Genomic DNA, 13,860 nt, shown 5'->3' with positions numbered 1-13,860 from the left:
ATGCTTAGACTGCCCTGCCCTTTAGCCATTGCATTTGTTCATCCTACAAAAATGTATTGAGTGTTGACCACAGGGCTGACCCCAGATACCCCTTAATTATGACAGAACTTCTGTCCTTAGCTTCACCCACCACCCTGGGCTCCACCTAAGAAGGATGAGGCAACTGGTCCCCGTAACAACAGAGATTTAACGCACAGCGTTGGGGAGGCCTAGTGCCTTGTTTTAGAATACTTTAGATTAGAATGTAGTAACTCTGGAATGCTTCTTAGTCTCAGCACTTCATTACCCCCTGAGTTATTTTAATTTCTGAGCTATGATTATTGGTTTAGGGTAATGTAAATTTGTGTTTGACAAACCTAAGGGAGGAGATTATTGGCGTCTTTCTAGAAAGGTAGCCCTTACTTTCCCCATTCCTTGCAGTCTTAGAAGGGCCTAAGTTCTTTTTTTTTTTTTTTTTTTTTTTTTTAACAAAATGGAACCACTTTAATTAAGGCTTTTAGTTTACATTTGGCCACCTCAAAGTAGTTGTAACATTAGGTTGCTCAGTTTAAATATTGTGGCTCACTGTTGGATAGACACAATCTTTACATCCAAACGTTAATGCATACAAAGCAACAAGGCATTGTTAAATAAAACAGCAATAGTTACTGCAAATTAGGCCTTGTGACCAATTACATATGATTACAATTACTTCCCACATTCATGTCCACAGTACTCGTCCACCATTTAACATCTCAACCAAAATGTTACACGTGTAAAACAATCACTAACAGGCAAAAATACTAAACCTGTATATTTGGTATTACAAATACACTTATGCATGAGCAAGGAAGCAATTCACAGTGATAATCTACAGCTGCAGAAGCCTGAAAATGATTTGTAAAAATTGTTAAATCATTAAAAAATTGTTTGAAAATATACACTTCTTGTCGTAGACACCCACTGTACATATAACTATAAACATTATTCCTTATATAAACAAAAAAGGAAACATAATAAGAAATTTGAAAAGTCTGGACATTTCCTTCCCAACAGATATTGAAGGCAGTGTCTTTAAGACATTATACTGAAAGGACTATCGTATTTTAAAGACAAGATCACTGTTTCCATAGGTTTTTAAAAAAATTTAAAAAACTATACAGCTGTATTAATCAAAGCACTTATTTTGTACAATAATAATGACCTTAAATTTCTTTTAACAAAAACTACAATAAACTACAAGTATCAAAGAAGCAAAGTTATCTGGAGTAGTCCACATAGGAGCTCTTTGGACTTTCTTTTATTATGCTACAATAGTGGTGCTTTTAGGATTTACATTATTGTACTCTCCAATACAAAGTATGAGGCAGGGGTAGGGTATTCAGTACACCATTTTCATACATGTACAACATTGGTGGATGAAGAATGTCTCTTAGCAGTAATACCGGATGTAGCCTCTGCTTTTACCAGCTGCATACTCTAGGACTATTATATAAGGAAAAATCTCTCTTGTGATACTGGAAAGTGATTAGAATGTGCAAACTGATATAGTAGCTTTCATCCACCTCTTGAGGGGTCCCACCACAGGAAAGCCCATTTAAGATGTTGGTAGGTTTAACAAAGCTGGAATGCTGGCACTGCTGAATTGGGCAACAGTTCTTCAGACCTCACTCAGAGCTGCAATGCATTTAGTACCTTAAAGCAGCTGACATGAGGACTTTTCACGAGCCTTCCCAGGCACTGGAGTTTTTCTGTTAATTTGCCGCACTAGGTCATAAAAGATCTCATTAACATTTATTTTTGATTTTGTAGAAGAATCTAAGAATGCACAGTTGTTCTATTGTCTTGCTAGACTTTGACCTTGTTCCTTCCCTACAACTCTTTCATCTTCCAAGTCATCCTTATTACCAACAAGAATCATTGGAACATCATCAGTGTCTTTAACTCGAAGAATCTGTTCTCTCAAGTCTTGCAAATCATTAAATGTGGGCTGTGCTGTGATGGAATAAACTAATACAAAGCCTTGTCCATTTCTCATGTACAGATCCCTCCTTGCTATAAACTGTTCCATTCCTGCAGTATCCAAGATTTCAAGCCTATACTGTTGTGCATCTACTTCAACTTGCTTTCTATAAGAATCTTCTATCATAGGATCATATTTTTCAACAAAAATTCCTTGAACAAATTGTACAGTCAAAGCAGACTTTCCAATGCCTCCTGAGCCAAGAATGACTAACTTATACTCATGCATGATGCAAACTTGTAGAAACCTAGTACTTCTCACGCTGTCACCGGGTCCCCGCAGCCAGTATCACCCCCACGCTCCCTCCGGATTGCTACTCTCGACTCCACAGCAGTCCTGCCGCTGCCGCCGCCACTCCAGCTGGTTTACACACCTGACTCTGGGCGAGGTTTGGCAGTGTCCAGAAGGGCCTGAGTTCTATCAAGAAGGAGTTCACAAGGTGGAAACACAGATCACATTACTCACACACCTTCACACACACACCTGATACAGTCACTTTCAAGTAAAGCATGTGACAAGCCCATGGCCCACTTCCTGCCTCAGGATCGTTGACCCTTTTTCATAAGGTTTTCAACAGACGAATAAAGCCAAAATATGTTTTATTTTAGAATCTCATTTAGAATCTCTTGAATACTACCAAACGGGTAAATGAGTTAAAAATTTAACTTCTAAGATAACCACAGCTCTAGATTCTGTATGGGGTAGAAAGCTACATCCAGTGACTTCTCGTCACTACCTTAATAATGCTAGACTATTCCAGTGGGAAGTATCAGTGATTATATCAACAGTTTCTTATGCAGTGTTTGGCTGTGTCATCATGCCATGAATTTCAAATGGCTCATCCGAGCTGCAACCAGGAGAACACCCTGCAGTCAGCATTACAGAATATAATGCAATAATTTGAATGTCTGATAGAAATCTCAAATGCTGCACCCTGAACTGGCCATGATATATTTAAATTAAATTTCAAAGCTCATAAACAATTTAGAAAAAAGAAAATATAAAGATACCATCACAGCCACAGGGTAAATATTGTGATTCATTTTTTATTTTTATTTATTTATTTTTGAGACGGCGTTTTGCTCTTCTCACCCAGGCTGGAGTGCAATGGTGTGATCTCAGCTCACTGCAACCTCCACCTCCTAGGTTTAAGCAATTCTCCCGCCTCAGTTTCCTGAGTAGCTGGGATTACTGGTGTGCATCACCACAGCTGGCTAATTTTGTATTTTTAGTAGAGATGAGATTTCACCATTTTGGCCAGGCTGGCCTCGAACTCCTGAACTCAGGTCATCCGCCCACCCTGGCCTCCCAAAGTGCTGGGATTACAGGCATGAGCCAGTGCACCCGACTTTGTCATTTTTTTTTTTTAATGTTTAATTTCTCAGACTTACAAGGAAGAAAGATGATTTGGACTCCAGTTGAGTCACTTTTTAAATGATGGTCTTCCTAAGTGGACTAGATTAATGTCACATCCGCCTAGCAGGTATTAGCCGATGATTGAGCTGATGACTTCTTGGAGAAACACAGGGTACGTAGGAGGAGAGCAGCATGATGGGTCAACTGTACTATACTAGGTAGCGTCTGATGAAGCAGTGCAGAAAATAAAGCAAGGCAATATGTGTGTATTTATATATATTGCTAAGTACATGGATAGTCCCAGACTCTGCTATAACTATATATAAATGTCCAGCTATAGATAGGTATCTTTAAATGTAAGTATCTTTATATACACAGCTATGTATGGCTGAAGGCAAATTAGTGAGAATGTCCTGTCTTGCCTCTTAAACTGAACTCTGCTGAAATGATTCCAGACAAATGCCTAGGTTATTCCTAAAGATCTCCAGGGAAGCAGATATGACAGCCTCTTAATGTTTTTAAATATTAAGTCTGTTGGTCAGTGCTAAGGGCACAGCCATCCTCAGCTTTACCATTTACAGCTGTATGACCTTAAGCAGGTCTCTTCACCCTTCCCAGCCTGTTTTCTGATCTGTAAAATGGGGATAAAAATAGTGCTTACTTTGTGCAATTGTTGATGCATGCCAAGCTCTTAGCCTTGGTACCCAGTTAATAATGATGCATGCCAAGCTCTTAGCCTTGGTACCTGGTTAATAATGGTCATCCTGTAAATGTTAGCTATTGTTATTATGACTGGGCATCAAAATGAAATGTCTGGCTATTACATTGCTCATTTAAATGTCTCCACAAGGGGGCCAGGTGCAATGGCTCATGCCTGTAATCCCAACACTTTGGGAAGCAGAGGTGGGCAGATCACTTGAGGTCAGGAGTTCAAGACCAGACTGACCAGCATGGTGAAACCCCATCTCTACTAAAAACACAAAAATGAGCCGGCCATGGTGGCACACACCTGTAATCCCAGCTACTCAGGAGGCTGAGGCAGGAGAATCGCTTGAACTCAGGGGGCAGAGGTTGCAGTGAGCTGAGATCGTGCCACTACACTCCAGCCTGGGCGAGATTCTGCCTTGAAAAACAACTAAAAAATAAAGTAAAATAAAAATAAGCGTCTCCCCAAGGGCCCTGCAGACCACCTTGGAGAACTTCCCAGTGTGCCAGTCACTGCTCAAACTGCTGTTTCACTAGCACTGAGTCAGGGCGTGTGGGTGTCAGTGGAGAGGTTGTTTTCCATAGCTGTGGTTATTATGCATTTTATTCTCTTTCTTTGTTCCAACTTCCAAGGCTGCTTTAGGTCACAAAAGAAATGAACCAGAATCAGAAGGAAAAGAGCAAAGACTGGAGTCCTAGATTCAAGACCTCAAGAGCCCAGCAGTTTACAGAATTCTGGATATAAAACATGACCTTGGGCCTCCCTTCCAAATACAACAAACTCCTATCGATTAAAATACAAGATGTGAAGTTCTTAGGCCCTTTTTTGTCACCCTGTGCTCCTTGTGCATTGAATTATCACGTTCCAGCATTGATGGCATTAGCCTCGTGGCATTTTTTAAGCATTTCAAGAGTCTAGGTAGCAGCCTGTCTTCTGTGGGGGAGTTGCCCCCCTCAAGGAGCATGCTCCCAGAGGCAGCAAGCTTATGAGTACTTTCTCCCAGCTCGAGTGATGCTTGACAAGATTGGCAGTCCCGGGCTTTAAACTGCCATCTCTGACATGCAGCGAGAGTCCTACAGATCAGAGGGACCTCCCGCCAGCTGCCTTGTCCACACTTCATCACCCCCACACACACACACCCACTTTGCACTCTGGCCTGACCGTGTGATTTGTACCCAGGTGTCCAGGAGGCTGTGGTGAGCTGCTTGAACAAACAGACTCAGGAGCCTGCTGATGAGAACCTGTGCGTGACCAGCCGCCGGCCCCCACAGCTCCTGAAATCCTGCAATTTGGATCCCTGCCCAGCAAGGTAAGGGATGTGTGGCCTGCCCTGCTGCCCAGGGGCACGTACAGAACTGGGTGCATCTTTCAGTGGGCAAGACTGAAACACTTATTGTTACGCAATGTTTTGAAAACCAATTAGCATCAGTTCAAACTTTTAGTCAAATCCACTTAAGTTTAATTGAAACCAGGGCTTTGGAATTCCAGCCCAGTCAATGGTCATGCCAGAGTCTGGAAGATACTGTGCATGCACATGAGCCTGTGGCATGGCTGGTAGGTGTGTGTGCCATGCAGTTGCTTTCCCCTAAAGGGAACATGAGGTGACCACAGACTTCATGGGTTCTGCCACCTTTGAGCCTGTGTCCTAAGCACTCACTCTATAGTAATGAACTGGTCTGTGAATTGCAAAATATCAGGACCTGAAGCAATTGGGTGGTATAATTGATCCACTGTGAAATCAATATGCACACAGCATGCAGATTCATTATAGCATGCTCTGGGTGTGTGTGTGCCATTCCACATGCGTAAAATCAATTAGAGCATTTCATTGTTCAGCCCTGCCTGGGTCTCATTATTATCCAACCTTGAGTCACAGCCTTGATTGAGTTAATCAATCCAATCACTTCTTCAGTCCATACAATTTTATGGTGTCTTGAGAAACTTGCCTTCTAGATACTTCTTTTTGAGCAAATCTCATCTATGGGTTTGGAAGGGAGACATTTAAGAACCAAAGCCAGACTTTCAAATCTGCTGATGGAATGAAGAAATGTTGCTAAATAGGGTCAGATCCTAGATAAAAGGGGGAATGCTGATTTCAAATGATAGTTTTTCTCTTTCTGCAAAGTGTGTCATGTAAGAAGCAGTTAATAACGGTATTGCTGTCAGGCATTTACAGTAGTTTGCTGGTCATGCTGACGCACTGTTTGTATTGTTTCCCAGCTGGCTAGATTCCTTTCTTTGGGACTTGGAGGGTACAGATCATAGTCCTCCTGCAATCAGATGGAGGCACATCCCATGGTGACACTTCTCCTGCTAGTCACCAGAGTTGTTCTGTATGATGATCTGAATGGTGAACAAGGGCATCCTCTCTTCAAATACAGAAGTTAAGAGGGCAACTCATGCCACATTCTCCAAGGCATCCAGAAAATCAGTCAGCCACTCCTTTGGAGAAGCACCCCATTGATGCTTCTCCAGCAGTCAGCAAAATAGAGTCCAAGTCAGGTCCAGTACATGAAATCCTGAGTAACCTCCTTTTCTATCCCTGCCCCACCTAGTTCCACATCTCTGTCCTAATTTCGCAGCTCTCTAGTTGTTGAGCCTAAGTGCATGGGCAAAGGACACAAACTTCTATTTGACTACAGTCCTGTCATCTAGGAAGAAGCAGTATCAATTCAGCATGGAAAGCCTGCAAGGTTCTTTGTTAGGCAGCCAAGAGGCCTGGCTTCTCATCCCGCTGTCACCAACTAGTTCTGTGGCATAGGGCAAGGTGCCTGCCCTTTATGTTTCCACATCTGCAAAGTGAACTGGTTGTACGTGATGATCTGAGGTCACCATGACTTGCTCACGTGTCCCATGATTCTTTATTTCGGAGGCAGAAGCATTAAACAGCTGCTTCTGCTGTGTGCTAATGATTGCTGTAATTTCTGTTCTGCTTATTTGCCATTATTTGAAAAACATGCAAAAGGGTCTTTCTAACCACATTCCTATGTTGTAACAACACCCAAATGCTGAGGCAGTGCTGAGGAGTCAGTGCCTGGGACTTGCTTAAAACTGCTGGGACTCGTGGTCCCCAAACCCTTCTCTGAGCAGCAAAAGGAATAAGACATGAGATTGTACTTCTCATTCTCAAAGTACTAACCATGGTTAAGTTAGATAAGGTTAGGTTATCCTGTGACCCTTTTGTTGACTCACAGACAAGAACTGTTGTTGAGCTGAATGTATTTGCATTTGCTCCAGATAAACTCAGTTCTCTGATTTCCCAGCAGCCAATTGTCAAGCCAACAGGCAAGACGTCTCACTGGGCACAGCCAGGAGTTTCTTGGGTCGACCATACACATTTAAACATTTGTAGAAGGTTGCTAATTACAACAATAAAGGGGACCAAATTATAATGGCCTAATCCAATCCCAGAGTCAAAATACATTTTCCTCCTAAAAGTGATATTTGTATAGAGGTTCCTTTCCTGTGGAATATCTCACTCTGATGTCAGAGAAAAATCTCTTCTTCCCTTCTCCTGGTGTTCAATGTATACAGAAGAGAAAATGTGTTTGGTAGGAGCATAATAGTGTATTGTTTTCTCACACAACCCACAACCTCTGTTCTGTTGGAAGCAATTTAGATCTTTAGTTCACAATTCCTACCCCACATGGTTCAGCGTTCCCTGTACATTTTTGTGTATCTTCTGATGGGATATAAGTTTCTAGACCGTGTCCTTTGGGGTCTTGGTCTGTGCTGCTATGCATGTGTTTAAAAAAATACCATAGCATTTTCAGTGGGACATAACAAAATGACATTTCAAGTCTTAGCCGCTGGGCCTTTGTCTCTGAGAGGTCACCCCCTGGTTAAGATAAATAGCTTTCCCAGGCAGTCGTTAGTCCCACTGAACACCAGTTAGGAAGCCACTTTTTTTCTTGTATGTGGTCAGAGTTATCAGATCACATGGAGAATACCAAAGGCCCCGGAGGGCAAGTCCAATCTGTTTAGCCAGGCTTTCTAAGGTTAAACTTGGCTTCTCTTGACTCTGTGTGATGGCAGGGATTGTTCAGAAGCACATGTCTAACTTTAACCGGGTTTAGGCAGATATATCCTCATACCTGGTTATTCACGACAGGAGGATGTTTTCTTGAGCTGAAAGTATTCTGATTGTTCCAATTTGTATGTTTGTGTGCATGCAGTGCCTACATTTTTTAGAACACTTTTTAAAAATAGTTATTTTCTGTTCGAAGAGTACTAGATTTTAAAGTTCTTACTATCAGCTTTGTGTCTGAATCCTCCTTTCTATATTTCTGACACCTAGTGTAATGTTTGACACATAGCAGATGCTTATTAAGTGTTTATTATATAAATGAGTATGAAGGACCAGGGCAAAATTTATAGGTAGCAATGTTTGGACCATATTATCAATGACAGCTGGGAAGACCTCAGTGCTTTCTCTCCTCTGCATCCTCCTTATCCCTTCTCTCTCACCTTCCAGATGCTGTTGATCCTTTCCTTAAGCTTAAGGCTTTAAAAGCCAACTTAAAACATAAATGGCCTCAGGATTGAATCTTTCTTTTTTTTCTTTTTCTTTTCTTTTGATACAGAGTCTCACTCTGTTGCCCAGGCTGGAGTGCAGTGGTGAGATCTCAGCTCACTACAAGCTCCACCTCCCAGGTTCACACCATTCTCCTGCTTCAGCCTCCTGAGTAGCTGGAACTACAGGCACCCACCACCACGCCCAGCTAATATTTTGTATTTTTAGTAGAGACAGGGTTTCACCATGTTAGCCAGGATGGTCTCAATATCCTGACCTCATGATCCGCCCACCTTGGCCTCCCAAAGTGCTGGGATTACAGGCGTGAGTCATCGCGCCCGGTCAGGATTGAACCTTTTATGTTATCATGCATGTATGGCAAAGTATCCCCCAAGTAAGGATACAAGTACAAGGTTTAATAGAAAAGAGAGGGAGAGGTGGAGGTTAAGTAAGTTCTAGGCATTACCCAGGGAGGAGTTTGATTGTCGGGAAAGATTGAAAGTAGTATATGGAAGACAGATGTTAATCCCTTCACAATTTTGCCTAAGATTAACCATAAGAAGTTAGGACCATTTTTGCTCGTGAGCTACCAGTGAGAATTTTCCATGAAAGTTAATGAGTAATTTGTGTGTCTAGAAGTCATATCATCCACCCAATCCTTCAGTGGTGAAACCAGCTCAAGGGAGAAATGCCCAAAAAGGACCTAAGAGCAGTCATTCAAAAAGAAATCAGCCTCCCGTTCCTAATAAGGAGGTTTTCTGTGTTATTATTATACAAGGAATACATGAATAGTCTCATTCTTTAAAACTCAAGCACAACAGGAGTAATAAAAAAAAAAAAGGTACACCTTCCCCTTTCACCACCATCTTCTTCAGTTCTAGTTCCTTCTTATACCCAGAGATAGCCATTGTTAATGCTTTGCTACATATACTTCCAGATATTTTTCTATGAATTTATATACATATAAGAACATATACAAATAGATAAAGCTTTTTCCCTTTGTAAATGGGATCTTACTGTGTGTATTGTTGAGAAATTTGATTTTGTCATTTAATATTATGCACTAAAATCTTTTACATCCCTGAGACACCAAAATAAAAGAATCAGCACATTGATTTAGACCTGCTCTGTCACTTTCAGCTATCTGACCTTCAAGAGGCCATACACCTTTTGAATCCTCAATTTTCTCATCTCTGAAATAGGAACATAGTAGACACTCAGAAAAATTCATATCTTCTCCTTTCTTTTCATTTTCAAACTAGTACTTCTAGTTTAAAAGAAAACATGATTTTTAAAAATTCAGGCCTTCAATTGTATTAGATGTTTTTATTTACCTAAAGTCTTAATAATTAAGCTATAGTCTGGGTGTGGTGGCCCATGCCTGTAATCCCAGTACTTTGGGAAGCCAAGGCAGATGAATTGCTTAAGATCAGGAGTTCAAGACCAGCCTGGACAACATGGCAAAATCCTGTCTCTACAAAAAATACAAAAATTAGCTGGGTGTGTGTTGGTTGGGGGGGTGCCTGTAGTCATAGCTAATTGGGAGGCTAGAGTGGGAGGATCACTGAACCCAAGGAGGTCAAGGCTGCAGTGAGCTGTGATGACACCACTACACTCCAGCCTAGGTAACAGAATGAGACCCTGTCTCCAAAATAATAATAATAAGCTTTAACAACTATCTCCCTGGTTTACAATAGCAATGACAAGAGCAGCCCAAGGAAAAGCAGAAAGTACTACCTTTAAAAAAAAGTGTATGACTGTTATTAATTATAGCATTTGATAGCCACGCCAGTGTGTGTTGAAAAGATTTGGTAAACGTATGTGGAGGAGGGGAATGAAGTAAGCAATGAAAGCCAGATGCTGAAAATGAAGGAAATTCCAAGCAATTTCTGCAGCTTTGTTCTAACATACTTTTTAAACTAAACTTTTATTTCTGTGCAACAGAGAACAGCTGAGTGGTACAGAATAGATAAACAGGGAAGGGGAAAAAAGCTCGTAATTCCAGGAACAGTCCTTGGTTTCTGCCCTCCCCCTGCCCCAGCCCCAGTCTCTTTTCTCAGACCTAGGATGGTTCTTAGAACCAGCAAGAGCTATAAACGAAGCTTGAGAATCCCTGTTTGAAAGGAGAGAGTTAAGAAACACGTCTGAAAGGTCACAGAGTCTTCTCTTTAAAAGCATACTTCAGAATGCCTATTTTATTATACACTAACAAAATCCATGTATACTAGCAGCAAATGATTTTCAATTTCAAATTTTCTTTTATATTAGCTTACAATGGCTAGAGCAGAAGGTGCTGCCTTTTAACACAATCATATTTTAATTTATTTGATGCAGCTTTCAAAGCTTTGCATGTTCTTCCCCTGTGACAACTTGTTTTAAAGGTTACTGTTTCAACATGCTCTTGAAATATTGGTTTATCTTCTGTTGTACTCCTAAATTTCCATACGCTGCCTTTTGGCTCTGTCCACACTAACTTTTAAGTGCTTAAAGCAAAAGTACACCAGAGCTCACTGGCATCCACAGAAATTGAGTCCATATCCAGGCGCCTTTGAAGAGTTCATGCTGTTACTACTGCCATGCCCCTTGGTAAATTCAGATGTATCTTACACTGTCTCTCTCTTTTCTTCCATTGATGGATAGGAACCTACCATAGCCTGTTCCTTAATAGTTGGGCCTGACTGGGCCAGTGAGAGTCTCTTTTGTTTCTCTAGTGGGACTGTATTAGCCCAGTGATCACAACTGTCCCCAGCAGCATTTTGACATCAACAAGAGTAAAGGTCATATGTTTATTTGCCTCAGGGCTAAAATCTTCATTTCTCCTGTTACATCGGTCTTGAATCTATGAGAAATAAGCTTTGATGATATTAGAAATCGCTTTGAAGCCGGGCCTGGTGGCTCACGCCTGTAGTCCTACCACTTTTGGAAGCTGAGGTGGGTGGATCATCTGAGATCAGGAGTTCGAGACCAGCCTGGCCAACATGGCAAAAATACGTCTCTACTAAAAATGCAAAAATTGACCAAGTGTGGTGGCTAGCCCCTGTAATCCCAGCTGCTCAGGAGGCTGAGGCAGGAGAGCCACTTGAACCCAGGAGGAGGTTACAGTGAGCCAAGATGGTGACATTGCACTCCAGTCTGGGCAACAGAGTGAGACTCTGTCTCAAAAATAAATAAATAAATAAATAATAAAGACAATTTCCTTCCATGCATATATTTAGTTGCTGCATGAGTTTGGGGTGAAAATCAAGGGGTTAGATCTACCTTCCCATCATGTCACCTGAAAGCATATATGATATGACTCATTCTAAAGAGATAGAAACATCAGCATTAGGAAAATCCATGCAGTTACGTCCTGAGAGGGAAGCTTTTCTGGTTTCTTAACATCTATGTGATTGGACAGCACCTTAGACCACATAATTCTGCCTAGACTCTGGGAAATGCCTTTATATAGACCATTGGTTAGAGTTAACTTTCTGCACGAATATTAAAGCAGAGAGTGTTTTTGCATCCCAATTCAGGGGGGGAAAAAAACACAACAAATAACAAGCATCTTTATGTCTGCTTGTATTTGGTTGTCAGGGATGACTAGAAGACAAAACCCTGTCCTAAAGGAGTTACCAGTTAATAGATGAAGAAGATTTCAAAACAGTAACTTCGTGAATAGGGCAAGCATGGAGTTTGGTGGAAGCTTGAGGCTGAGAGAAGGCTTCCTGGAGGAGGCAATGCCTGTGCTGAATGGTAAGGCATAAGTAGGAGTTATCCAAGTAAAGAAGGAAGATGTTGCAGGCAGAAGGAAAACCATGAGAACAAAATGAAGGACAAAAAATGGAAGCAAGTGTTAGAGAGTGGACAGAGAGGTCAGATCCAGGAGAGTCCAGTATGCCAAGTTAAGTTGTTTAGACTTTGTGTCCTGTGGGCATTGAAGAGCCATTCAAGGATATTAGCCAGGGGTGTGGAACCGTCAGATTTACTTAGAGAAAGATGACTCTGGCTGCTCATCCAAGAAAGCTAAACTGGTAATGGGGGTTAGCTTTTATCATAGGCATATTTCCTTTTCCTCATGTAGAGTCAAAAATAAAGAGTGTGCTCTGTGTGATCTGAACCGTAACATTTTTTCATTGAAAAATTAATGCCCTCCTGTCCCAGGTATGTTCACATTTTGTTTGTTCCCATGATCAAGCCAGTGTGTGTTGACTTGGCCTAGCCACTTGGCAGGAGGAGGATACAGCCCCAAGGAAGGGTGTCAAGGCGTCATGAGCGATGCAGCTGCCTGATCCCTGGCAACCCTTCCAGCTCTAATATTCTGTGATTCTTTGAAGGAAATGATAATTATCCACAGAATTGAAACTTTTCAACAAAGAAGGAAAAATTAAATTCTAATCAGAAAAATACCTTGAGTCAAATTTAAGTTCCAAAGACAAAGCACTTCTATTCGTTACAAAACAGGAACTGGCTTTAACTATAAAGAGTCACGAAAAGTCTGCAGGGAACAAGACTTACATGGCCATAAGAAAAATGCAGGTGAAAGCATTGGGGCAGCAAGGATGGTTCCACACTGAAATGCTGAATGTTTTTATAATGCCTTAATGTTTTTATAATGTTTGTTTATGTGTAAAGGGATATACATATCCTGCATCCCTCCATTTAGAATGTTATGATGCCCTTTAAGATAACGAGAATTTCTCTTCCTTTAGTCTCCATTGAACAAATGTCTATTGAATGCCTGCTTTGTGCCAAGCATAGTGTGGGAGATACAGTAGTGAACAAGACCCACTTTGTTCCCTGTAGCAGCCAAAGCCAGAGTTTGGGAATGGTCCTGGAGGGGTCACTCTATTTTCTAAATCTTGGATGCCTTAAGTGCTGCTCTTCTTAAGACACTTATTAACTTAAACCTCCTGAGTTATTCACTGCACTGAGAGTTGATGTATCTGTACCAGTCATCAACCTCATTGTTCATAAGCACCATGAGAATGGAAATAGCACCAGCAGATAGCTTTCTCCTGTGGATATGGTGATGAAACATTGGAGGTTTATAGCTCAAAACCTTCCACCTTACAAATCAATCAACAGTACTAATGTGGAGTTTCCCAAAATAAATCTTTGTTTTTTCCTTCAGTTTTTTGCTTTCCCTACAATCTAGTGTTTCCAAAGTCCTAAAGTAACAATTTAAGAGCAGGCAATAATTTGGCTGATGCTTTGAAATGATGATTATTGCTTCCTAAGTATACAAGATGCCTTCTTTGGAAATTTTGAGCAGAAGGCCTCATGAACAATTTGATGAGAAGA

The 13,860-nt window shown here is 41.2% G+C and overlaps 1 protein-coding gene and 1 pseudogene across 5 annotated transcripts in view; one reads left to right on the top strand and one right to left on the bottom strand.

Annotated features, from left to right (window-relative positions):
- ADAMTSL1 (ADAMTS like 1) overlaps window positions 1-13,860 on the top strand; it is a 979,893-nt gene that overhangs the window by 795,381 nt on the left and 170,652 nt on the right. For all 5 annotated transcript variants that reach the window (XM_045373291.3, XM_005581665.5, XM_074017425.1 and 2 more), the window contains one exon: window positions 5,244-5,373. In XM_045373291.3, the coding sequence (XP_045229226.2) occupies window positions 5,244-5,373 (130 nt within the window). The remainder of the gene's footprint in view (window positions 1-5,243; window positions 5,374-13,860) is intronic.
- Window positions 1,567-2,340, bottom strand: LOC141408654 (ras-related protein Rap-1b-like; annotated as a pseudogene).

This window comes from Macaca fascicularis, chromosome 15, assembly GCF_037993035.2.
Source record: "Macaca fascicularis isolate 582-1 chromosome 15, T2T-MFA8v1.1".
NCBI classification, from domain to species: Eukaryota; Metazoa; Chordata; class Mammalia; order Primates; family Cercopithecidae; genus Macaca; species Macaca fascicularis.
Note: the sequence above shows the minus strand (reverse complement) of the source record. Positions and strands in the feature narration are given on the sequence as shown.